The sequence below is a fragment of the Pempheris klunzingeri genome, chromosome 6 (assembly GCF_042242105.1).
Source record: "Pempheris klunzingeri isolate RE-2024b chromosome 6, fPemKlu1.hap1, whole genome shotgun sequence".
Lineage (NCBI taxonomy): Eukaryota > Metazoa > Chordata > Actinopteri > Acropomatiformes > Pempheridae > Pempheris > Pempheris klunzingeri.
In genome coordinates this window covers 27232035-27255530 of record NC_092017.1, presented here as the reverse complement: position 1 = coordinate 27255530, position 23496 = coordinate 27232035, and the positions used below count along the sequence as shown (strand labels likewise).

Genomic DNA, 23496 nt, shown 5'->3' with positions numbered 1-23496 from the left:
TGGCAAAATGTGCACTGCAAATTGTTTTTTTTTTTCATTTATTTATTTATTTTATTGTATTTTATATTTGATTATCTCAGTTTTTATTCACTTATTCTAATGTGTCAGTATTTCTCCTCCACGTGTTCCTGCACATTTCTGTTTTGTCATAATTATTGATTTTGACCTGTCGTGAGTATTGTTATCAGCCTGTTGTTATTAAAATGTCTTTATTTTTATGTATAGTTTGCTTGACAGGGATAATAACCAGTACATGAATCAGAGTTTCTGCAGAATAATAAAGCTTTTGTTGGACTTATATCTGAGTATGACAGTTATCTTCACTTAGAGGAATAAACATAAGATATATTAGTATTTAGTAGCCTACAGAAAGCTACAAAACTTTAAAAGCCTGTAAAACCGTGGGACATTACTGGTGCTTTGCTGGACTTAATGTGTGTCTTGTTTTGAAGACGAATTGGACCGAGAAGAGCTGGAAGTGGAACAAAAACTTTTCTTCCTCTCACTCTCAGCTCATTAGGCAAATGAAGGCATGCACACCACCATGGCCTACTTCTTTCTAGAGCAAAACTAATGAACACAAGCCAAGAATACAGAACAAGAACCAAACTCTCTGCATATTCATTGCAGGCTTGTTCTCAGGCTCATTTGTATGGCAATTTAGGCGTTGTCACATTCTTATTACGCAGACTTGAGAGGAGGATTTTCTTAGTTCAAGTCTAGTTTTGGTTTGAGGCAATGTCCTGCTTTCTGTGTCATTTAGTTTTTGTTGCATCGCACTACCCAGTATACAGAGTTTTCTGATAGTCTGCTGCATCTCCATCCTTCGATCTTACATCAGATCAACAGGTTTCTGAAGAGAAACGAGATCACAGCTGCTAATAAACCTCAGTTAGACATTTGGAAATGCCTTGCTTTGCATAAAGAAAACCTTTTATAGGATTAAAAGTGAGTCTGTAACAAAAATAATTCTACTTTCATGCCAATCAGCCCTATAACCTTACAGAGAAATGCTTATTAGTTATATAAGTTATATCAGACAAATCAATGAACAAATAGAAATAAAAAGTAAAACAGAAGAAGACTTATTATCACATATTCCACACATCTCTTGATTGAGTGAAATCCTTTGTTGCCCCATCAGTACTGTGTCTAAATATCCAAAAAATAGTTATAATATATGCAAAACAATATGGATTAATGATAATTTATAGCCCATTTTATTCATTTATTTGTTTATAGTTCATACTGTGAACATTTGCACACTCCATTTTTAATATGTTGCACAGTCCTGCACAGACTGGACAGCTCTTTCATTTAAAAAAACAGACATATTCCATGTTCTTTACATCTTTTACACTACGTATTGATTCTGTTTTATTTTTATGCTGTCTTGACTTGCAAAGGCCTACTTGCTTTGTTATGTTCTGTTACTATGGTGATTTTCATACACAAACATGTCCAGACAAAGTTGTTTGTGTACAATTTTTATTATTAAAAAAAAAACAAATCCTCTGACTCTGATTTTGCAGCCCAAGAAAATGTATAAAACAAAGACGGGAAGCATGTGCAAACAATGGGGTAAGAAATACAATTTTAAAAATGATGTCTAGACTCTATGTGCAAAACATATTAACATTGGAATTAGCAAATGTTCACAGTATGAAATATTTTTTAAAAATGAATAAAATGGGCTTTACATGATCATAAATAAATATTGTTTGACATATATTGTAAGCTAATGCTTGGATTTTTAGGCACAGCACTGATACTGTAGAAAATCTCTATTATCCTTTTATCTATTATCTGTTTTTTAAAAGTATTAAAATGTGTTTTCTTGTTTATGATACAAGTGTAAAACACACCAAATATGCATTTTTTACAATTTATTTTATTTTTCTTTATCTTATTTTATGTTATTTTTTTTATTTTACTTTATCTTATTTTGCGTTATTCTTATTTTATTTTACTTTATCTTATTTTACGTTATTTTTATTTAATTTTACTTTATCTTATTTTACGTTATTCTTATTTAATTTTACTTTATCTTATTTTACGTTATTTTTATTTAATTTTACTTTATCTTATTTTGCGTTATTCTTATTTTATTTTACTTTATCTTATTTTACGTTATTTTTATTTAATTTTACTTTATCTTATTTTACGTTATTCTTATTTAATTTTACTTTATCTTATTTTACGTTATTCTTATTTAATTTTACTTTATCTTATTTTACGTTATTTTTATTTTATTTTACTTTATCTTATTTTACGTTATTTTTATTTAATTTTACTTTATCTTATTTTACGTTATTCTTATTTAATTTTACTTTATCTTATTTTACGTTATTCTTATTTTATTTTACTTTATCTTATTTTACGTTATTCTTATTTTATTTTATTTACGTTATTCTTATTTTATTTTACTTTATCTTATTTTATTTGTGCCCCTGTAGTTTCCTACTGTTATTTTTTTTATGTTATCAGGGTTGACAGGGTGACTACTGTAGTTACTAGCTGTACCTGAACGCAGCACACCTCACGCCCCTCTTCGTCGTCATCACTGGCACTCCCACAATGCAGCGGGGTGATGTATTAACATGGCGTCAATGGTTGCTGTTTTGAGCAGGGCCGTGGGATTTGAAAAACATTATTTAGAGCAGAACCATGGAGACAGCTAAACAATAATCCGAAATCAACTTTAGAGCCCGAAAGTAAGTTAAAACGCGCCTCTCTGTGTTGTAACGGTCGAAGTGGGTTTTGTCTGCTTTTAATGACTTGCTGCTGTGTGGCAACTGTGTGCCACTATTATTTATTTCCCGTTAGCTAGCTCAGCCGGACGATCGTTAGTTAGCTTAGGCAGCTAACAGCAAAGTCGGCTAAGCAAAGAGTCCCCTGGAAGTCGGCGTGGAGCCTTCCTATAACACAGGAAACACATTTGGGCTCTAATGGTGAGCATTTCTCCCAGTCGATCATTTATACGTGTGTGGTTAAGCCCCGTTTTCTTCCGCTTCTGTTTGCTGAAGTTCAGCTAGCATCAAGTCCCGCCGGTGTTATGTCGAAGTCTGTCTCTCCTACAGTTTCGTTTCAGCCTCACCTGAAACCTAACTAGCGTAACTTGAAGTCACGTCTGCGACACCCAGCCACAGCCTAACCTCAATCCCTAATTAGCTCCCAGCGCCGGTTCCCAGTGCGGGTTAGGGCTAACCAAGCAGGGGGGAGCAGACCTGGACATCAGTCTGCTCTGGCTCTGTCCTTGTGAGGTGTGTTTGTGTTCAGGGGGTCAGTCAACGCAACTGAGTTTGAACGACCTCACTAGATCCAATGAAGCCTCTTGTTTTTTCAATGCAATGGTCATTTTCATCACAAAGTTAGGCTGTTTGTTACTGTGTTTATCTAATGTTTAAATATAGATTTAGTCCATATATAGAGGAAAATACCAGGCTCACTTACTTAATTCTAATACTCAAATTTGACCAACAGTCCAAAGATATTCAAAGTATATAATATATGTAATTCTCTCATTTGAGTAGGTATTCTGAATTGGTATATTGTTGATTGAATGTTCAGGTACAAGGAGTTTGCTTTGGTATCTTTGGTGCATAAGAAATGGATTCAAGGAGCTTTACTGTCATACCAGCACACATTTACACATGAGATGGTACGAAAATTTCGCTCTCAGGTCCCAGTTTAAGCCACAATAAATATATAAAATAGAAGTCCTATATAAAAAAGAAGTACTTAAAAGAAGAGCAGTATAAATATCTAAGAAAAACAAAATATAACAACTAACCAACATGATAAAACAAGCAGCTGAATTTAGCTCATTAAATAAATATGTGTGCATGTGCAAGATGCAGTGGGAGGTAGTCCAGGTGGCCTATATTGCACCTATGTAATAAAGTGTAAACGTAGTAAGAAGAGATGAGGAAGTTAAAAGCAAATACTGGAAGTCAGGAAGCAAAAATATCACACAGAAACATTTACACTATAAATATATGTAACAGATATTTTTATAAAAAGTAAGCACAGTACAGTCTGTGCAGTAATGTGCAATCATCACATATCATCAATGTGCAGTCCTCAGCTTGGCCTTAACTTATTACTTGTTTCTGCTCTGTGCTTTGTTACAGAGAAGGTCAAGGAAATGTCATAAAAGATCCTTTTGTAGAGTTTGTTCCAGTAAAAAAAAAAAGCATTCTTCTTGAACTATAGCTGAATCATGTGTGATATAAAGAAAAGGTCTCCTATCGCTCCTGTTATTAGGTCCCTGCACTGGCTGTCAGTTAGTTTGAAGTTAAATATATTTATGGACTTTCCCTCCACTGCACAGTTTATATGATTCAAAGTTATGTCTCTGGAGGAGGATGTAAATCCACAGACTCTGTGCTGCACACTGTACCGAAACTAAGCACCGTGACACTGCTTTCGGTAGTTGTATACCCAAACTGTGGCTCTGTCTTTCTCTTACTCTGAGGACACGAACTGTAGAAAAACTCACCTCTTTGCTTTCTTTTGACCCAGAATGTGATATTACCTCTCCGCTGCTGCTGTTTGATTATGTACACTAGCTCTAAAAGGTTAAATCAGTTCATCTCTGGACAGAAATGTGAGCGGCAAATACTTTTTTCTTATATCGATGAATTGTATTATCCATTCAAGACATTGAGCAAAGATTCTGTGCTTCCAGTTTCTTGACTGTTTTGGATATTTGTGGCTTTTGGAAAGTAATTTAATGACATCACCTTGAGCTTTATTTCTGATGAGCACATTGAACTGTTTTCATACATTTCATATACAAACCATTTATTTGTTAATTGAGAAAATAAAAGGCAGATTAACCAATTAAGTGAAAGTAACTGGTAGTTCCAACCCTATAAGACACGACATAGACTTTATCCTGTAAACAATGCACTTGAAAGATATAGAATAATACATTCACCATGGTTTTTGTGGACTGATCAAATCATCTCCCACTGCTCCTCCATTGTGTTAAGACATTTTGTAATAATTTAGAAAACTACTTTTCACTGAAATAGCTTCCCCTAAGGCACACAACTTTAGTATAAAAGTTACAAAAGCCTTTAAAAAAAAAAAGCCGTCATCTTTTCCATAATTTATTTTTAGCACACACCATATACATTAAAAGAATGCGCTTTATAATTCACTTGTATACTTTACTTGGGAAATATCATATTTTCAGAGCAAAATAGTCAAATTTCATGCTTTTGTTTACTGTATTTAGGTGATTAAAGCAATCAGAAGATGCTGCATTTTAGTTAAGTAAGACCTGTACCTTGGTTTTCTTTTGTTTCAACTGTAGAAGATCCAGAGTCATTTCTTTATATTTTTGAAATACAGAAAAATACTTGTATAAGTTCGATGCAAAATAAGTTTGCAGGTATATTTTGTTAGTCAGCTTCACCTGAATTGTTAAAGCAAAACTCGACAGGCTGTCAAAATGCTTTTCTGTTTTTGTGTAGACTTTAGGTGGCCTGCCTCCCCGGTCATCCTCAGTGTGGTGTTGACTCCACCAGGACAAGAGCAGCAGGACAAGAGGGATGGATGAGTCCAAAAGTCCAGTTAAAGCAGTCAAACAGTCACAGCCCAGAGGTGGCAAAGCGTTGTCCGGTGAGAAGTCGAATAAGGAGGCTCCTGTGCTGAGAGATGTTACAAAGTCTGCGCCCCGCAGCAAAGAAACCCTCACAAAGGATGAACATAATATAGGCATCCAGGGGGGCCGCGGTCCAGGCAAGACTTTAACAGATATACCCCAGGACAAGAGGAGAGGACGGCCCTCCAGGCTCACGAGACTGACTGGAAGAACGAGTTCTGGGGAGAGAAGCAAGGGGAAAGTGCTGAGCTCACAGCAGCAACTGGTGGCACAGGCTCCTGACTCCAGGGCCTCTCTTTCTGCAGACAGCAGCCCCTCAGCAAACAGAGAGACCAAATCTCCTGCAGTGCCTGGTACACCTGAGAAAGGCCTCACAGAGCAGGCCAAGAGCTCCGCTGCAGGCCCAGCAAAGGAAAAGTCCCATGGTGGGTCTGCACGCTGGGATCATTATCCTGGGACGATTATGTCTGCTTCACTAGATGCTTCTCTGGTAAACTGCTTTGCCTTTGTTGTTCGTAGGGGCGAAAGCTGCCGCACTGATGCATCAGTCCGTTGACGAGGGCACAGAGGTGAGACCCACGGTGGACGAAGGGCCCCTGACTGAGCAACAGCTGGGCCTCCGACAGGCAGAGGAGCGCCTCTACAGAGACTACATCCACCGACTGGTGAAAGTAAGGAAACAATCCAGTCGTGTCTGATATACAGAAAATATATGGCCCTCAGAACTTATGTGAATTCATAGTTTCTGGGTTTTTCCATGAGAGAGAGTGAGCTGATGTAATTTAAAGACTTTTCTGACAAGGTAATGAAACCCTTGTGTGGAAAAAACAAATCAATGGTCATAAAAATACTCTGATGGGGATTGTGGAATTTTCATAGTCACTTGCTAATCATTTGAGGATTAACATAACAACATGGTGTTGTTTTCCCAGTGGGATATGTGGACTTTACTGTGTTTGCAACTTTTCAATCCACCCAGTATTCAAACACCTGTCTGCTCATCAATACTTTGATCATAACAGAGTAACTTTCACCACTTTAGACAGGCTAATGCTACCGCTAGCAACATAGCTACTATCCAAAGCAAGGAACAACAGTAAAAACCACAATTTGAACTGGAAGCTCTGATCTCAGTTCTCACTTATCTTCATTATCGATTTAATCTGCTGATTATTCTCTTGAGTCATTTATTATTCTATAAAATCTCTATCTTGGTTTCCTGGAGCTCGAGCTGACGTCTCCAGAAGTCTTGTTTTGTTCCATCCAAAACCAGAAGATATTCAATGTACAATGTTCTAAAACAGAAAAGCAGCAAATCCTCACATTTAAGGATTATTATCAATTTTCAAAATGGTTGCTGCTTAATTTTCTGTTTTCTAGTAACCGACTAATCATTTCAGCTCCAGAAGTCATGCTGATTGATTTTTTTCCCTCTCTTTGTCTTCACAGCAGTCTCCTGAGTACCCAAACTATCAATACTTATGCAAGCTCTGTTCTGTGCACATCGAGAACATCCAAGGAGCACACAAACACATCAAAGAGAAGAGACACAAGAAGAACATAATGGTAATCCCGGGATTAGGATTTTATCGACGCTCCTCTGAATGGACTTTAAAGTAAGGCTGTTTTCCTTACTTTACTCTGCTTGTGGTGTGTCAGGAGAAACAGGAGGAGAATGAGCTGCGCGCCCTGCCGCCCGCCTCCGCCGCCCAGTTGAGGGCCGTGGACGCGGCCGTCCTAGAAACAGCCAGATACCACGGGGTCTCAGAGGAGGACTTTGAGGTCCGGAAGGCCGTGGTCACCAGGATGGAGGGGATCATAAAGAGACACCTTTCAGGTTGTCGCTCGGCCTGCTCTATTGCACCTTTGTTTATATTAAGAGCAGTTTGTCAAATATCCTCTAAATGTTTTCCGATGTCTTTTCTTTGGGTTTCCAGCTTGTTCTCTCTGTCTCTATGGTTCATGTCTTACCCGGTTTGCCTTCAAGACGAGTGATATCAACATTGATGTCACCCACCCTTCCTCAGTGAGTTCTGCTTGTGCTGTTTCACAAAACAGTGATGAGTGTATTTTTTTTTTTTGTCCAGTAACATGAAGAGGACATTGTAAATCTCACTTTCTCTCACTGCTTTTCTCCTTTCAGATGACACAACCAGAGGTCTTGATTCAAGTGCTGGAAATCCTTAAGAACAGCCGTAAGTTTTGCTCAGTTTATTTCAGATCTTCCACGATTGGTTGTTAGCAAGTTTTGTGCACACTTGCTCCGTTCCACAAAAGTTTAAGTATGACAATGTTTCGGTCCGAAGAGGGCTGACGTCTTCCGTTTGGTTGGTCAATATGTTCTTGTTTGAGCAAATCCTCGTTGTTACTGGTGTTACGTTCACACAGAGAAAAACCTTAATCAATATTCATTACACTGCAATACTGTAACTCACCACCAGTGGAGGACTGGTGCTGGATTGAAGGACATGATAGATATGAGAGAGCCCAAGAGGAAAATGGATGGACAGGCGATTATTCCACTTCTTGTGAAGTAAATGAACTAGCGTAGAGGTTTGCTACAGCTGGTGGACTTACAGCCCTAGCTCCTACTTGGATCTCACCCCTTCTTCCATTGATGCTGGTTTCTTATTGAGCCTTGCAATGTGCATATACTTACTTCAGTTCAAGACCGCATAAACCCACTGTTCTGGTTTCTCTGGATTGTTGGCCTTGCCGATTCATCCCGCATGTCTGATAGCGTTTGCACGTGATTTAGCAGAACATTTGCAAAAAGCAGATTGGTTGTAAATTCCTCATCTGCTTCAGTCTGATTTTTGGATTCATGTTTCTCCTCTGAGTGGTTTGAATGGTTAATGCTGCCTTTCATGTAGAAGTCCTGCAGTGAACCAACTTTCTTAAAGGTCATTACCTGGTTTTTCTGTCTCCCTTTTCTCCAGCTGAATTTTCTGAGGTTGAGTCAGATTTTCATGCCAAAGTTCCTGCCGTGTTTTGTCGGGATGCTACCAGGTGAGTTTGGGTTTAAATGTATGGATTTATATTTGTATATGTTTGCTTTAGTCACTTCACTCTCATCAGTGTTTAGGTTACTTCATGTCTAAAAAAAGAGTTTTGGGTTACTTTTTATTTTTGAAAATATTTATTTGTGACTTTACAAAATGATTTTATTCTTTATGACTGCAGCCTGGTGCCTTTTTAAATTTTCTCCGACAGCACAGAGTCAGCTGTGTTAGGTTCATTTTAGTGTACATGTGTACAGTAATAATAGCAACTCCTACCTGCCTGACCTTTGGTGCCTGCAGTTCATTTACAGTCACCAAAAAGAAAGCACAATGCATCCAACGTGAAGCCTTCTGTGTAGCTCATGTGTTCATATTTTTATTTAATGAATAAACATATTCCATATTGTTCCCTCATTGAGCCCCTGTAGCCATACAACAGATAAACTGAGTTCTGTTCAGTGTCAATTTAAGCATTTGATCTAACTTTTTATTGTTGTCTGCTTCTGTGCAGCGGCCTGATGTGTAAAGTGAGTGCAGGCAATGACGTCGCTTGTCTCACCACTAATCACCTGGCGGCTCTGGCTAAACTGGAGCCCAGACTGGTTCCTCTGGTGCTGGCCTTCCGCTACTGGGCGAGGGTAAGGCTGACACTGACGCACGCCTCGGCTGAAAGAGGAAACGAGTAGAGAAATGCAGTCGGTTTCAGTGTGTTCAGGTGTTTTAGTTTCTATTAATGTTCTATGTGTATCAGCAAAGCCTGCTTGTTTTAGTTTTTTTTCCAGTCTAGTAATAATGTACTGAAACTGGACACATTAGATTTTATAGCTGACAGACTAGAGATAAATGCTTAACTTTATATTTAAATAATAAATAGAAAATCAGTGTTCCATATAATGCACCTAATGTTTAGACTGTATTGAGTGAGAATTTGTAATTGAAAAAATTAAATGTAATCCTATAGTTTGGACTGAGGCTAAAATGCTGACTAACCAAAAGCTATTTGTTCCTTGTATGTTTATCTCTGCAGCTGTGTCACATCGACTGCCAGGCTGAAGGTGGCATCCCCTCGTACTCCTTAGCCCTCATGGTCATCTTCTTCCTGCAGCAGAGGAAAGAGCCCATCCTCCCCGTCTACCTGGGACGCTGGGTAGGTGGCGCAGTGTCACGTTTTCAGCTCCTCCGGGCAATTCCCATAGAGGGATGACAGGAAATGAGGGGGGAGAGAGCTGGGGAGTGACGTGTAACAACCGAGACCTGTTTTGAACTAATGTATCTTATGACAAAGACAATTGTTATCAGTGAAAAGACTACAGATATAACCTTTACTCTTAAAAAACCTTTGTCAGGAGGCTGTAGGATCCTGAACCCCAGTATTTAAGATTCTACAGAAGAAAATATGATTCACAAAAAGTGCTTACGTCACTCCTGTAACTTAAGATTTGCTCATTTGTTGTGTCCTGTTTCTGCTATTTTATTTAAATGGGTACTTTCCAAGTGGCTTTGCGTCATTACAGTGTTGGTACAATGTTGGAGCTCCCTGGAGCTCTCTGTGTGACATTTAATGGCTCCAGGGCTGCTGTTTGATTGAATTACTGACTTAACAGTAAAATAATGGTCATAATTTAATTGTTAAGTCACTTAGTCAGTTGGACAAGAGCCAAAGAGTGCCGGTGCTCTCACATCAGGCAACATGGATGAAAGTTGGTCATTTGCATATACTAACCACACTGTTATCATGCAAAGCTGGTTGAAAATTGGCAAAGTATCCCTTTAAATCTGTTATACCATTTGCATTTGAGTCAAGTGCTCATAATGCAGCCCTAATTATCTTACAAACTACTGTGCACTGCTAAATGGCTCAATGGGGCGCACAGATGATGGAGCTGCTGAGGCGGACATGATTGCAGCCTGAATATGTTTTTAATCACAAGGAATTACAGGAAAAGAGACGTGTGCTGACATAGCATGTGCTGTAAACCTGTTAATCATAAAACTCATCCTAGCTAAACAGCGTTATTTACACTTTGTTGGCTGTTTGAATGCAATTTGTGACAAACTTAATGTTTACCCTCTGAGTCAGTAAGGAGCGGAGAAGACACCGTTAGTCTGGCTGAGTGGCTCCACTGTCGTCGTCCTAAGCGGAGATCTGACTGTGAACGCCTCGAAGCAAACAGCATTTGGTCTATAAAACATTAGAAAACAGTGAAAACTGTTCATCACAATATCCTAGAGCTACGGCGACATCATCGGACGTCTGGGCATTTAGTTTAATGATTTATTAACCAAAGAAAGCAACACATTTTCACATTTGAACAATGACATTTATGGAATTCTTTCTTGAAAAGGGACAACGATCATCAGGTTGCCGGGTAGTTTTCTGGCATCAAATATTCTTCATGTAATGGCTTTAAAAATGTATCTTTGTTTATTTTCATATCTTTCGCCTATGAAATTATTTCACTGGTTCATCGCTGACATAGGCAGCAACACAAGCTGTGAGATGACACTAACACACATAACACTGGGTGTTCTGTAGCAAATCACCACCACCAGCAGCATAAATACAGCATAAAAGACTGTCTGCCATGAAAGAGCTGCAGGGATTACCTGCCTTAGAAAGAGCTGCTCAGATTACCTGCCTTAAAAAAACAGAACACAAAACTAGCAGTAAACAAAATTATGAGTGACTACATTTTCCTCTTTCAGATCGAAGGCTTCGATGTGAAACGTGTGGACGAGTATCATCTAACTGGAATCTCGCTGGACATGTTTGTCCGATGGGAGCACCGACCTCCGAGCTCCGACAGTCGAGGGGAAAACCGAACCGAGGGCAGATCCAAACCAGAGCAGAAAAAACCTGATGATGCTCATTACTCAGAAGGCTTGGTGAGTCTCACAATCGTATCCTCTGAGGACAATTCCCTTTGATTCAGGTTTCAAATCGTACTATATTCTTGCTTTGTCTTCTCTCCTTCAAAGACCCGCCTAACCTTGGAACAGAGTAAAAGTGTGTCGCTGGGCCAGTTGTGGTTGGAGCTCTTGCGTTTCTACACGTTGGAGTTTGCTCTTGAGGAATACATCATCAGCATCCGCTTAAAGGAGCTCCTGTCCAGGGAAGTGAAGAACTGGCCGCGTCGCAGGCTCGCTATTGAAGGTAGGAGGCTGCTCGCTGGGGAAAATCATCTTACAGGTTGAACAAGTATCAGAAATTCACTGTGTATGTTTTCCTCTTCTTTTTTTTTAGATCCTTTTGCCTTGAAGAGGAACGTTGCACGAAGCTTGAACAGCCAAATGGTGTTTGAGTACATCCAGGAGCGCTTTCGCACGGCTTACAAATACTTTGCTTGCCCTCAGAGAAGGGGAACCGGGGGCCGCCACAGCAGCAAGAAGGCAGGCAAGCAAGGTGCAAAAGTGGCGGGAGTTGAGACGACGGACGGCGTGTTGGTGAACAAGGAAGAAGACGAGAGGAAAGGTGAAAAAAGTCTGAGCGCCCAAAGGGGGCCCCGGAGCTCGAGGGGGGGCGAGGAGCCGGATAGCGACGACGAAGAAGGTTCAGATCCGTCCAGGAAGAGGCACGAGAAGACTTTAGACGCCAGCCTCGTGGACATGGTTCTCAGTGAGGACGGCAAACCTTCCTTCTCCCCCAACGGCCTGCTGGACAGTGACAAGGAGGGGGAGGAGGAGGACGAGGAGGAGGAGGAAGAGGACGAGGAGGAAAGCAGTGTTTCAGAAAAGGATGGCCCTGTTGCACCAGAGGATCTTCACTATGTGTTTGATAGGATGATTTTCACTGGGGGGAAGGTAATTATGATGAACACCATTGGCTCTTTGTATAGATGTTAGTTTACAGAGTCAGTAGCATACTTCAATTGAGATATTTTGATTGATTACTGACGATAGTAAAAGATCTTAATCCACTGTGTTGCCAAAATCACCTCTTGTCCTCTAGTCCTGTATTTAATACTATTTTAAATGGCTTCTGTAGCAGCAGCATCATCTTTTCTTGCTGTTTAAGGAGGTCTTTGTTGGTTTATTAACACATGGTGAGTCCATCCATTGGCTGGTGAGAGTATAACGCAACCCTTTTTAAAACATTTAAGTTTTGAAACGTGGGATGTTGCCCCACAAAAGTGTCTTGTCACAGCGATGTTATGTAACTAGTGTAGGGTGGTTACAACATTTTGGATTTTTTTTTATTTCTGCCATTATCTCCTGACACTTCCTCTGTGTTGGTAAAGGCCGTCCCGTCTAATTGGGTTTTTCCATTTGTGCTCCATGAACTCCTCCGCTCCAGCCTCCAACTGTTGTTTGCAGCATCTGCAAACGAGATGGTCACCTGAAGGACGAGTGTCCGGAAGACTTCAAGAAGATCGAGCTGAAGCCCCTGCCGCCCATGAACGACCGCTTCAGAGACATCCTCGATGGGCTCTGCAGGTTGTGCTACTGTAAGTAGTCCAGAGTGCAGTTCTCAGTGCTCACTGAGTCTTTTCTAGAGGGTAATTCCACTATAAAGTACATTCTCCCTCAGAGGACAAGCACAAACACATGTAGACCTATCTGCTCTTCACATTAAGTATGTTTGATAACAACTGGCATTGGCTCACATTCTCTACCAATATGAACTGTAAGAGGTTCCCTCTCTGTCTTTATTATCAAATCAAACTGTTTTATTGCAAGAAAACAAGTTTATGATTAAAATGTATTCATCCAAATCCAAACGTTTGGAGTCCAGTAGTTTTGCTTGCTGTTGACCTGAAGCTTGTGCTGAAAGAGGACGACTCGTCTCTGCTGGCCAGTCGATCTGAGTGACGGCTTGGTAGCCTCCTCCGTCCTTTCCGTGGTCCTGCCCACGAGATTCAGCTCTATGACGAGCAAAACTTTGGGACTTTTTGTTTTACATTAATAAATTTTTAATGTATCAAGTCATTCTAATTGCAATTAAACATCTTTTGCTCAACTCCTAAGGAATAACTATGACCTGGATGACTGAAAATCTTCAGACATTGAACATCTTTGACTGATTTTGATTGGAGCATCAGTAGTTTGCTCTATAATCTATGATATAATCTATTTTCTCTGTTTGCATAATAAAGACAGATTATTGGCATTAGATTATTGAACATGATCTCATCTGTTTCGTCAAATGTTGGAATAAAAAAACAAATAAAAAAGACACATTTTATTTTGTGTGTCCATCAAAAAGTAAACTGCATAACATTTACATTTAACTGATGTAAAGTATCGAATAGTCGGCATTATACGATTGTAGGGCTGAAACTACTCATTTTCATTACAGATTAATCTGACCATCATTTTCCAGATTAAACAGTTAATCGTTTAGTCCATGAAACCTCAGTAAACTGTGAAAACAGCTCCTTCACAAAGTGACGTCACCAAATGTCTTGTTTTGTTACAAAACCTCAAATATTCAATTCAATTTGTCACATTTCTGAACCTGGAACTATCAAATGTTGTCATTTTTGCTAGAAAAATGCTTAATTGATTAATTTGCGAGACTTTATAGTGGATTTACCTTTTAGTTTGACTGATTCGGCTAATTGTTGCAGCTCTGTGTGACTGAATTTCTGTTCTGCTGTTTGTAGATGAGTTGTCACCCACACATGCTGAGCAGCAGAAGAGGGAGCAGATCCTCGGGAGCCTGGAGAGGTTCATAAGGAAGGAGTACAACGGTGAGAATGAAACAGAAACGACCACAGACTACAAATACTCCGATATTGACCTGAGCCTTTATGCATGTTTCCCCAAAGACGAGAGAGCCGGTGATTTCTTTCTAATCCTCCTCTGTATGCTGAGCGCTTTCTAGCAGTTCACAAGACTTAATAATGTCTTCTTTGGAAGGTATTTGCTGTGAAACATTTGCAGCAGTTGTTGAGTTTCACTACCAACGGCTTAACACTGAGAATCTAGTAAAGTAGAATCAATCAGAATGAACAAATCAGACAGAAATAACATTCTTTCAGAAGAAACTCTGAACTCATGACTGCTGTTTCTGTATTTCACCCATGTTATTTCTGATAATGATACAGTGAGTGTGTGTTACACGAGAATAGAAATTTAAATTATATATTTAAATAAAATACATTTCTTCCCGTGTGTGTGTGAATCCACAGATAAAGCTCAGCTCTGCCTGTTTGGCTCCTCCAAGAACGGCTTCGGCTTCCGCGACAGTGACCTTGACATCTGCATGACTCTGGAGGGTCATGAGACCGCAGAGGTAGGAACACACACAACACACACAACACACACAACACACACACACACACACACACACACAGACACACACACGCTGCTATTTGATGCAGCTCACGCTTCCTCAGTGGGATCAGAGATATGTCCTTTAAATTCTGTTCGTGTTGCATTTAAATGTTGATCTGTCTGAGCAGAAGCTGAACTGCAAAGAGATCATTGAAGGTCTGGCAAAAGTGCTAAAGAAGCACACAGGTGAGTTAAAGTTTTATTGATTATCTCCCTCTAACTGGGTGGTGCTTGGTGTTTGAATGCGACTGGTTGTGATCTCCTGCTCTCCCGACATCACAGGTCTGAGGAACATCTTGCCTATCACAACAGCTAAAGTGCCTATTGTGAAGTTTGAACACCGACAGAGTGGTTTGGAGGGAGACATTAGCCTGTATAACACCCTGGTGAGTGAATTAGGCCCTCACGCCTTCACAGTTATATAAAGTGCTTAGACCTGCCTTTTGCTGAAAGTGCTGAATGAGCGAGTTTGGCCGTGTCGTCTCTGTAGGCTCAACACAACACCAGAATGCTGGCTACGTATGCAGCCCTGGATCCACGCGTGCAATTCCTGGGGTACACGATGAAGGTGTTTGCAAAGGTATCGACAAACTGATAACGTAGCTAACTGCTGGATTAATTCAGTCTGTTAGCTCTTCCTTCAAGGGTTTGTTAGAAACTCGTATGTCGGTCTTATTGATGTCCGGCCAGAACTGTCCATTAGCTGCTCCATCCTGGCACCAAAAACATTTAGATATATTACAGCTATTCATAAATTCTTAAACGGTGATTCACTTAACTGGTGTGAACCATTAAAACTGGATAAAACTCTCACCCTACAAATAATAAAGTAAACAGGGACGTCTGTACAGCATCACAAGCTGTAACAGGACTTCCAAAACTGAAAATTCAAGGCCCATCAAACTAAAAACTGCCAATACTCTGTAAAGTTAAGTTAAGTTTTCATCTATGTAAGCACAGACAGAGAAATATACAGTGTTGACATGAAGCAGAATACATGTGGGAAGTTTTAACAAACCTTTTTGCCCTATTGTGTCATGTTGTGAAACATAATTCTGTGTTACTTAAGGTCACTCAACAGCTTAATCATTTCAGTGTCAAGTATGTCTTCCAAATTACCTTCCTCCAAGTGGGAATATATATATATTTGTCAAAAGTAATCTGAACTCCACAGGCTTGATTTGTTGGTTTCTTCAATCAGCTGCTCAACAGTTGAACCTGAACTTTAGTGGCTGTCTGTATTTGGACATAATGTTTGTATGCAAGAACTAGTTTGTACAGTAAAAAGCATTTTAATTCAATGACTTTAAACTCTGCTCTTGGTAAACACAGACACTTCCACACAAGGCGTCTTAGGATTCAAGCCTCTTCAGCGTGTCCCTTTCTTCCTGATTTTAAAAAAAAAAACGGATGATGTGCTGATTTCTCACACACTGCACACTAAACAGGATGTTTCTGAGGAGCACTCAGGAGGTGTTCAAGTGTCACCGCGTCGTCGCTCGCTCGTGTAACAAACCTCCCTCTGTGCTCACAGCGCTGCGACATCGGGGATGCGTCCAGAGGAAGCCTCTCATCTTATGCCTACATCCTGATGGTGCTTTACTTCCTGCAGCAGAGGCAGCCGCCCGTCATTCCCGTCCTGCAGGAGGTACCTCTCACCGATTAATGACCAAACGCTTTGAGCTCTACTTTAAACCCAAATCTGTAGTAAAATGAAATAAACGGCTCTGTGTGACGTCTCTTTAGATCTTTGACGGGAAGATTGTTCCCCAGCGGATGGTAGATGGCTGGAATGCTTTCTTTTTTGATGATCTTGAGGATCTGGTGAGGGCTTTGTTTGCATTAATTGACATTACCTGAACCTGATGTGTCTCCTGTCACGTGCCCGTTGCTGTTTCAGAGTTAAAGTAGCCACTAAGCGTCTTCTCTCTGCACAGCGCCGGCTTCTCTCGGAGCTGCAGCCGAACACGGAGTCGGTGGGAGAGCTGTGGCTGGGACTCCTGCGCTTTTACACCGAAGAGTTCGACTTCAAAGAGCACGTCATCAGCATCCGCCAAAGGAAGCGCCTCACCACCTTTGAGAAGCAGTGGACCAGTAAATGCATCGCTATAGAAGGTGCTCACACAGATCCGCTCACCCCTCCGTCGTCACCTTCCCTTTAACATTACGGCCTCTACGCCGTCTTTTCTACTCACCCGTCTGCTCTTCTCCTCAGATCCCTTTGATTTGAATCACAATCTTGGTGCTGGAGTTTCTCGCAAAAGTAAGTGCTTTAGTCCAACGGTTTTGCCGATAACATAAAATTCTCTGTTATTTTATAGATAAATGGAAAACCAAACGCTTGGGATTGTGCAAATAATTGGTATTTGACATGTTGTCTTGTAATACAGGGTCAGTACAGGAGCTGGAAATCCTTGAAAGTGCTGGAATTGTAATCACATTAATATAATGTTTCACTATCTGACTGAATGTTTTGCTTTTTAGATAAAGAAATTCTACAAGTCGTACAGAGTGTAATTACTTTAAGTATATTTACTTTACCTCCGCTGTAAGGTGCTGAAAGGTGCCTCTTGATAAGGAGCAGGAACCCTGGTGATACCGAGTCAGAGACCTTTTCTTTACTGCTCTGCTCTCTTTACCAGTTTATGACTTTAATATTTGAATGAAGAAGCTTCTGTTTCACGTCACCTTGTGTTTTAAAAGATTAGGTTCTGTTCACTGTGGCAGTGATGATCTCTAAACCTGTGAATATGTTTCCTCTAGTGACCAACTTCATCATGAAGGCCTTTATAAACGGGAGAAAGCTGTTTGGAACTCCGTTCTACCCTGTCCCCGGCACTGAAGTGGTGCGTCACCCACCACTCAAACTGGACAAACTGCTGCCTGCTCGGTGTCCCGAGGGAACCGGTATTGATCTCAAATCTCTGCTGTTTCTCATGTGTCTTGCTGCAGGACTACTTCTTTGACTCAAAGGTGCTGACTGACGGCGAGCTGGCGCCCAATGACAGGTGCTGCAGGATCTGCGGGAAGATTGGACATTACATGAAGGACTGTCCAAAGAGACGCAGGTTGTCCCCTCAGCATACTAGGAAACATCATCTACACTTCCCCTGTAGCATCCAAAGACATTTTAGGATAAAGAGAAGAAGCCCCTGATTAATAAATATGGTTTAAATTCATAGAACTTTTACTGTGTTTGCTTGAGACGTAGAAAAGTAAGTTGCTGTCTGGAGAAATGGCCACCTTCACTTTATCCACATGGATTTAAAGCATCCTGCACCACTTTAGCATTCAAGTTATGTGTCTAAGTTAAGGGGTTGTTGGTAAACAGTCAGTGATGGTGATTCTTATTTCTTTTTAGTTATAATCAGGATTTTACACTTGATGTTTGGCTTAAATTCATCCATTTTCCCCAAATTGATATTGTTGAACATCAGCTAAAACATTATTACTTGCAACAAACCAAAAATAGAGACAGATTAAAAAGAGGCCGTGGAATATCAGCGAGAAACTTTGAGAAACGGTAAATTGTCGCGCAGCTATCAGAGAAGGAACAAAGAACAGATGACAGTGGAGAGTTGATCAGGGAAAAGACTCCAGAAACAATTAGACCAGCAGCAGTAAGAGAATTCCTGGAGCTCCAGCTGAGTAACGTAGGGTAAGTTAGAAAGGTTAAGCTGTTTGTGAAGCTGCACTCTTCAAACTGTAGGTTAACTTTCTATGGCGAGTCGAACCATGAATATGTAACTACTCGTTGTGTTTCGATCTAAAAGAATCTTAAAGCTAGTTTTACAAAAGGTACTGTGTATATAAAGAAATTAAAAATATAAAAGAAAAGAAAGAAAAACTTTTAGTGTGTGTTTCTATGTGCCAGACTTATTCATCCCTTCTTGTCTCGTCGTTCCCTGAACTTTCCCTCCGCCAGGATCAAGAAGAAGGAGAACGACAAAGACGAGGACATGAAAGAGGAGGAGCGAGAGCCGAAGGACAGACGCTGTTTCCAGTGTGGGGACATGGGTCACGTACGGAGGGACTGTCCCGAGTACCGCCACCTCAAACAGAGGGCCCCCGGAGCACCAGGTATCCACGGTCATTCTCGTTGATACACATCATTTAGTAGCTTTGTAAGCTGAGGTTAACTGTCGTGAAGCATGACCGTTGGGTGAAATGGCTGCTGCTTCTTCCCCAGCTCCTCACATGGTACGACCTATAGTGAGCTCCCAGTCCATCCCCATTCCCCAGGCAGCTGCAGACGGTCCTGGGAGGACCAGGCAGGCCTCTGAATGTGTGAGTAAACTGGAGTCAGCTCACCCAAAGTACAAAATGTCTCCCTCATAGGTGGAATTTAACTTGTTTAACAGTTTTCAGGAGTTTGCTCCTGGGTGTGACGTAGTATAAAAGGACATGGTGCATGAATGGATCAAACATTGGATCTAGTCTTGTTTTGAAACCATTTGTGAAGTGTTGGACTTTTCTTTTTAGACTTTTTATGATCAGTTTTACATTATTGCAGCTGCAGTTTGGTTAAGTTTAGCCAACAATACTACTTGGTTTGATTTAGGCATCAAATTCAAGGACATGTTATAAAAAATCAGGGGAAAAAATCTATAGAGATGTAAAAAAAAAAATTTGTATTTGGATGCCCCAGATTATTAAAACCTTCTCTCTTGTGGGTCTGAGGAGGACGAACACTCAGGTGTAAACAGCGTCTGCCTTAGTCCTTTCATAGTTCCTATAAACAACAATGTTTCACTGCTCAGACCTTCATCACTTTACCTCATGAAGGTCTCAGTGTTGAGATATTATTGGTAACTTAGGTACAAGAGATTGACAGTGAGCTGAACCTCTTGAACATTACTATACTACACACTAAATTTGGGTGAACTGGCCCTTTAAACATCTGTTGTTGCCGTACAGATGTTCATGAAAGTATTAAATGTTGCTGATTGTTGATTTTCACTTCACTCACTCTTTCTTCTTCTCAATAGTCGGACAGTCGACAGACTCCGCCCTACTCCCCGCAGCCCACGTCTGCCCCCCAGAGTACCTCCCAGTCCTCCAGCTCCCCTCAGCCCTCCCACAGTAAGACCAATCCCGGCCCCCCGAAGCAGGCCGCTCACCCCCAGCACCCCCTGTCTCTCTTTAGCTTCCCTACCTCCCATCCAGGCCAGTACCATCCAGGGGCGCTCACCGCACTGGGGCTTCTCCCCTCCCACCAGCACCAGTCGCACCACTCCCAGGGGCAGCCTCACCACCCGGTCCACATCCCCTCCACCTCCTGGCCCATCCACGGACCGGTCCTCACCACGTCCTCTCCCACCGCCCCCTCCCCGCCTGGCCTCAAATTCGCCCTGCGCTCGACGTCGGGGAACGGGAGTCCCTCGGGCTCGGGGGCCGCCCCCAGCCCCATGAACCTGAACGACCCCAGCATCATCTTCGCCCAGCCAGCGGGGAGACAGCTGGGCATCGGCGGGCCGGGACGAGAAGGACACTGGCACAACCACATGGCACAGTCTGGGTCACTCATGGGCAACGGCACTGTAGTCAAGTCAGGTATTCACTGGGTGAACACTGGGACTTCCTGTTTCTGTCTCTTCATTTAATTAATGCACTACAGTCGTTTTATTATACCATCAAATGATTTTGGTAGCACTAATAGCAATAATAGTTCTTTATGTTTGTCCCCCAAAGTACAAAGTAACATCAGGACCTCTGATCTGAGCCGGGACTCCTTTTTAAAACACAGAAATGAGCAGCTTGGAGATGTTTAGTTACTATATGAATATAATAGTAAAGCAGATGTTGCATCGGTCTTTAAAAGAACTGTAAAGGGTTAAATGGTGAAGGAGCACAGTTAAGTTCCCACAAACTGGAATATTTGGGATCTTTTTGTATTCGATTTGCTGGAACTTTTCATTGAGTGTGTTTTGATCTCGTCTCTACAGATTCGGGCCACCCGGCCCAGTTTGTGGGCGTGAGCCAAGGCTCTCGGTTATGGGAGCACAACAAAGCACCACAGTACACCCTGTCTCCATCCTGGCCCTACCGGATGCCCCAGAATTTCATCCAGCAGGGAAACGGAGGCTTCCAGCCCGGAAAACCCTTCGTGGCCCAAGGTCAGACACGATAAACGGCTTCGTTTGATAATAACACGTCCTTCGTCTGTGCCGGCTTCGACTTTTGTTTCTGTTCTCTCGTCTTTCAGGCTCGGTGGTTCATCCGAATCCGAACTTCCCACTGGTCCCCCACGTCCGACATCAAGTAAACCTAAATTTCATCCAACAGAAGAAGTGAACTCGCGTCTCCTTTTAATTAGATTTCTGGTCAGTAACATAACAAAGCAAAATTATGTACTCTTTGCATCATTTGATCACAAGGATTTTTAAAATGAATTTTATCATTTTTGTACAGTTTTTATGTTTTATTTTTTGTCTCATTACATTGATTTGTGATACAAATGTCAAATATTTTAATACCCCCATTTTTGAGGGGGTCCAAAAAAGTGTTTTTATTTTATGTGTAAAGTAAGGAGGAAAAATGTAAACCTTTATTTTTATTAGCTGTATTCATACTTTGCTTGCCACAAGATGAAGGCTTTGAATAGACGTTTGTTTTAAAAACAATCTAACATGTCACCCTAAGTATGTAGTGCCAAAAGCAGGGATAGCAAGAAAAAAGGGAAAAAATCTTAAATATAAAAAAAAAGCTACAAAAAAATAAAGAAAAAAGCAAACAATTTTGCTGTGTCATGTGTGTTCATCTCTTCAACATGAACTATTGATCCCAGCCTGACTCTGTTACAAGACAAAATAACAATAATAATAATATTCCTATATATGATTCCTGCAGAGAAGTCGTCCCACTCATGCTCAACAAATTCTATCTCAACAGCGTTATAGCGACTTCTAGTCCTCGAAGGTGCTGCTCTCTTGCTAATCGATTTCTCTGATTCATGAGGCAATCGTGGTGAATGAGCTTCCTCCTCGTCCTCCTTCAGCCGCACCGAAGCTGCAGAGAGGTGATGGTGAGAACATCAGGAGTTCATTTGCATAGAACGGATACACAGTCTAATATATGTCAGTTTGCCGTGCACCAGCCGAGTGTGGATTTTACCTCACTGTTGTTGTGGAGCTCCTCAGGGAATGCAGAACTTCTTAAGAACTGCAGGAGATCTCTGTGATGAATCTGCAAAACCCCCCCAAGGGAATAACTCAGACAGTGACGCCACAGGGTGAAAGTAGTGAAATGATTTAGAACTAATGAGTAAATTATGTTCTGCCTTTTTACGGGATGATAACTTGGCAGAACCCACTGATGAAGACCTTGAGGTGTGTCCTGGAAGAACCAGTAGAAACTATAAATTTTTTGGTGTATGTGCCAGGTGAGCAGTTTTTATTGGACTGAATAGGTGCCGCAGTCAGTGCAGCATTCAGGTCTTATAATTCATCCATCCATTTGCCCAGTCCTCTCTTTCTCTTAGCCCGAGCAACAACAACTAAAATAAATGTTGGTGTGTGTGGTGGAGTCCAACTATTACCTGCACTGGATCGTTCCCATCAGAAAACATGTGGAGAAGCAGAGAAAACGTCGGTAGCTTCAGTGGAACGTGGTGTTTCAGGAACAGGTGAGTGATCTGAGATCGATGGAGCGTCCCACTGAAGGTGAGATCAAGAGCTGCCACTTCGTCCTCCGCAGATCTCAGAGAGGAGAGCTGCCAATCAGACAGCTCCGCTCTGACAGCCGAGGAGAGCTCGGCCTTATCTCTGTCCTCAGACACACCTTTCTGGGAGGAAGCAGAGTGAGTTTACCTCAGTCACGTTATGAATCCGTGTGTAGCAGAGAAGCTCTTCTGCATTGTTTTTCTCTCTGGTCATTAAGAAACAACCTGAGAAGCCTCTTAAAGTTTGCATTCAGGTGGGCTGTGCTTGGAATTGGTAATTAGACTTAAATTGATCCTGAACAGACCGAAGTGAAGCTGTTTATTTAAGTAGCCTGGTCCCCCGTCGTGTGAATCTAAGAGGTTAAAGGCAAAGATTTAAGGAAGCCTGAAATTGTGTTTTAATCAAATTTTGGTTGTTAAACACCAAAAAAGCCCTTTATTTAGTCACTAATGCATGGCTTTATCATTTTTGGCTGAAGCTCTGTAGTGATCCCTGCTGAAAAGTTGATTTTCTTCTCCTTTATTTAGTAAAACACTCAAAATGTATTCAAGTATTTCATTTTCATTATAAGCAGGAGTTCAGTGTTGATGTTTCCAGTGATAAAACAGACCACAGCTCAGCTCGTCCTTTGTTTAATGTGCATTTATAGTCTGTTTTGTCCGTTTCTTTCTACGTGTAGTGAGCGAGGAGTGATCCGTGATGATTTTACTGTCCTGTGCTGTGTTTTTAAGATTGTATTCTACAGGAAAGACCTGGTCTGTGGTCTCTGTTGCTCTGGGCTCAGGCTTCGGGTGAATGTAGGACCTGGAGCGATCACCAGAGGGCGCCGTCACACACAGCCTGTCAGGAGCCTGGAGAGAGAGAGAGAGAGAGAGAGAGAGAGAGAGAGAGAGAGAGAGAGAGACACACACACACACACACACACACACACACACACACACAC

General features: G+C 41.3%; 1 protein-coding gene across 1 annotated transcript; it reads left to right on the top strand.

Annotated features, from left to right (window-relative positions):
* Positions 1-2574: 2574 nt before the first annotated feature.
* On the top strand, positions 2575-21616 carry tut4 (terminal uridylyl transferase 4). Its single transcript, XM_070832035.1, has 30 exons — positions 2575-2714; positions 5484-6039; positions 6134-6285; positions 7064-7180; positions 7274-7451; positions 7552-7640; positions 7758-7809; positions 8554-8623; positions 9128-9254; positions 9644-9763; positions 11323-11502; positions 11596-11770; positions 11861-12417; positions 12911-13061; positions 14220-14306; positions 14748-14851; positions 15021-15078; positions 15175-15278; positions 15383-15472; positions 16427-16540; positions 16639-16716; positions 16830-17007; positions 17108-17155; positions 17656-17738; positions 17845-17960; positions 18818-18972; positions 19082-19179; positions 19881-20445; positions 20838-21008; positions 21098-21616. The coding sequence occupies exons 2-30, from the start codon at positions 5562-5564 to the stop codon at positions 21184-21186; spliced, it is 4584 nt and encodes a 1527-aa protein (XP_070688136.1). The 5' UTR covers positions 2575-2714; positions 5484-5561; the 3' UTR covers positions 21187-21616.
* The last annotated feature ends 1880 nt before the right edge of the window (positions 21617-23496 follow it).

Excerpts from the sequence above, each read along its gene's own strand:
- tut4 (XM_070832035.1), top strand. The coding sequence starts at position 5,562 with ATGGATGAGTCCAAAAGTCCAGTTAAAGCAGTCAAACAGTCACAGCCC. Across the intron at positions 17,961-18,817 it reads GACTGTCCAAAGAGACGCAG|GATCAAGAAGAAGGAGAACG; the intron begins GTTGTCCCCTCA and ends TCCCTCCGCCAG. Across the intron at positions 20,446-20,837 it reads CGGCACTGTAGTCAAGTCAG|ATTCGGGCCACCCGGCCCAG; the intron begins GTATTCACTGGG and ends TCGTCTCTACAG.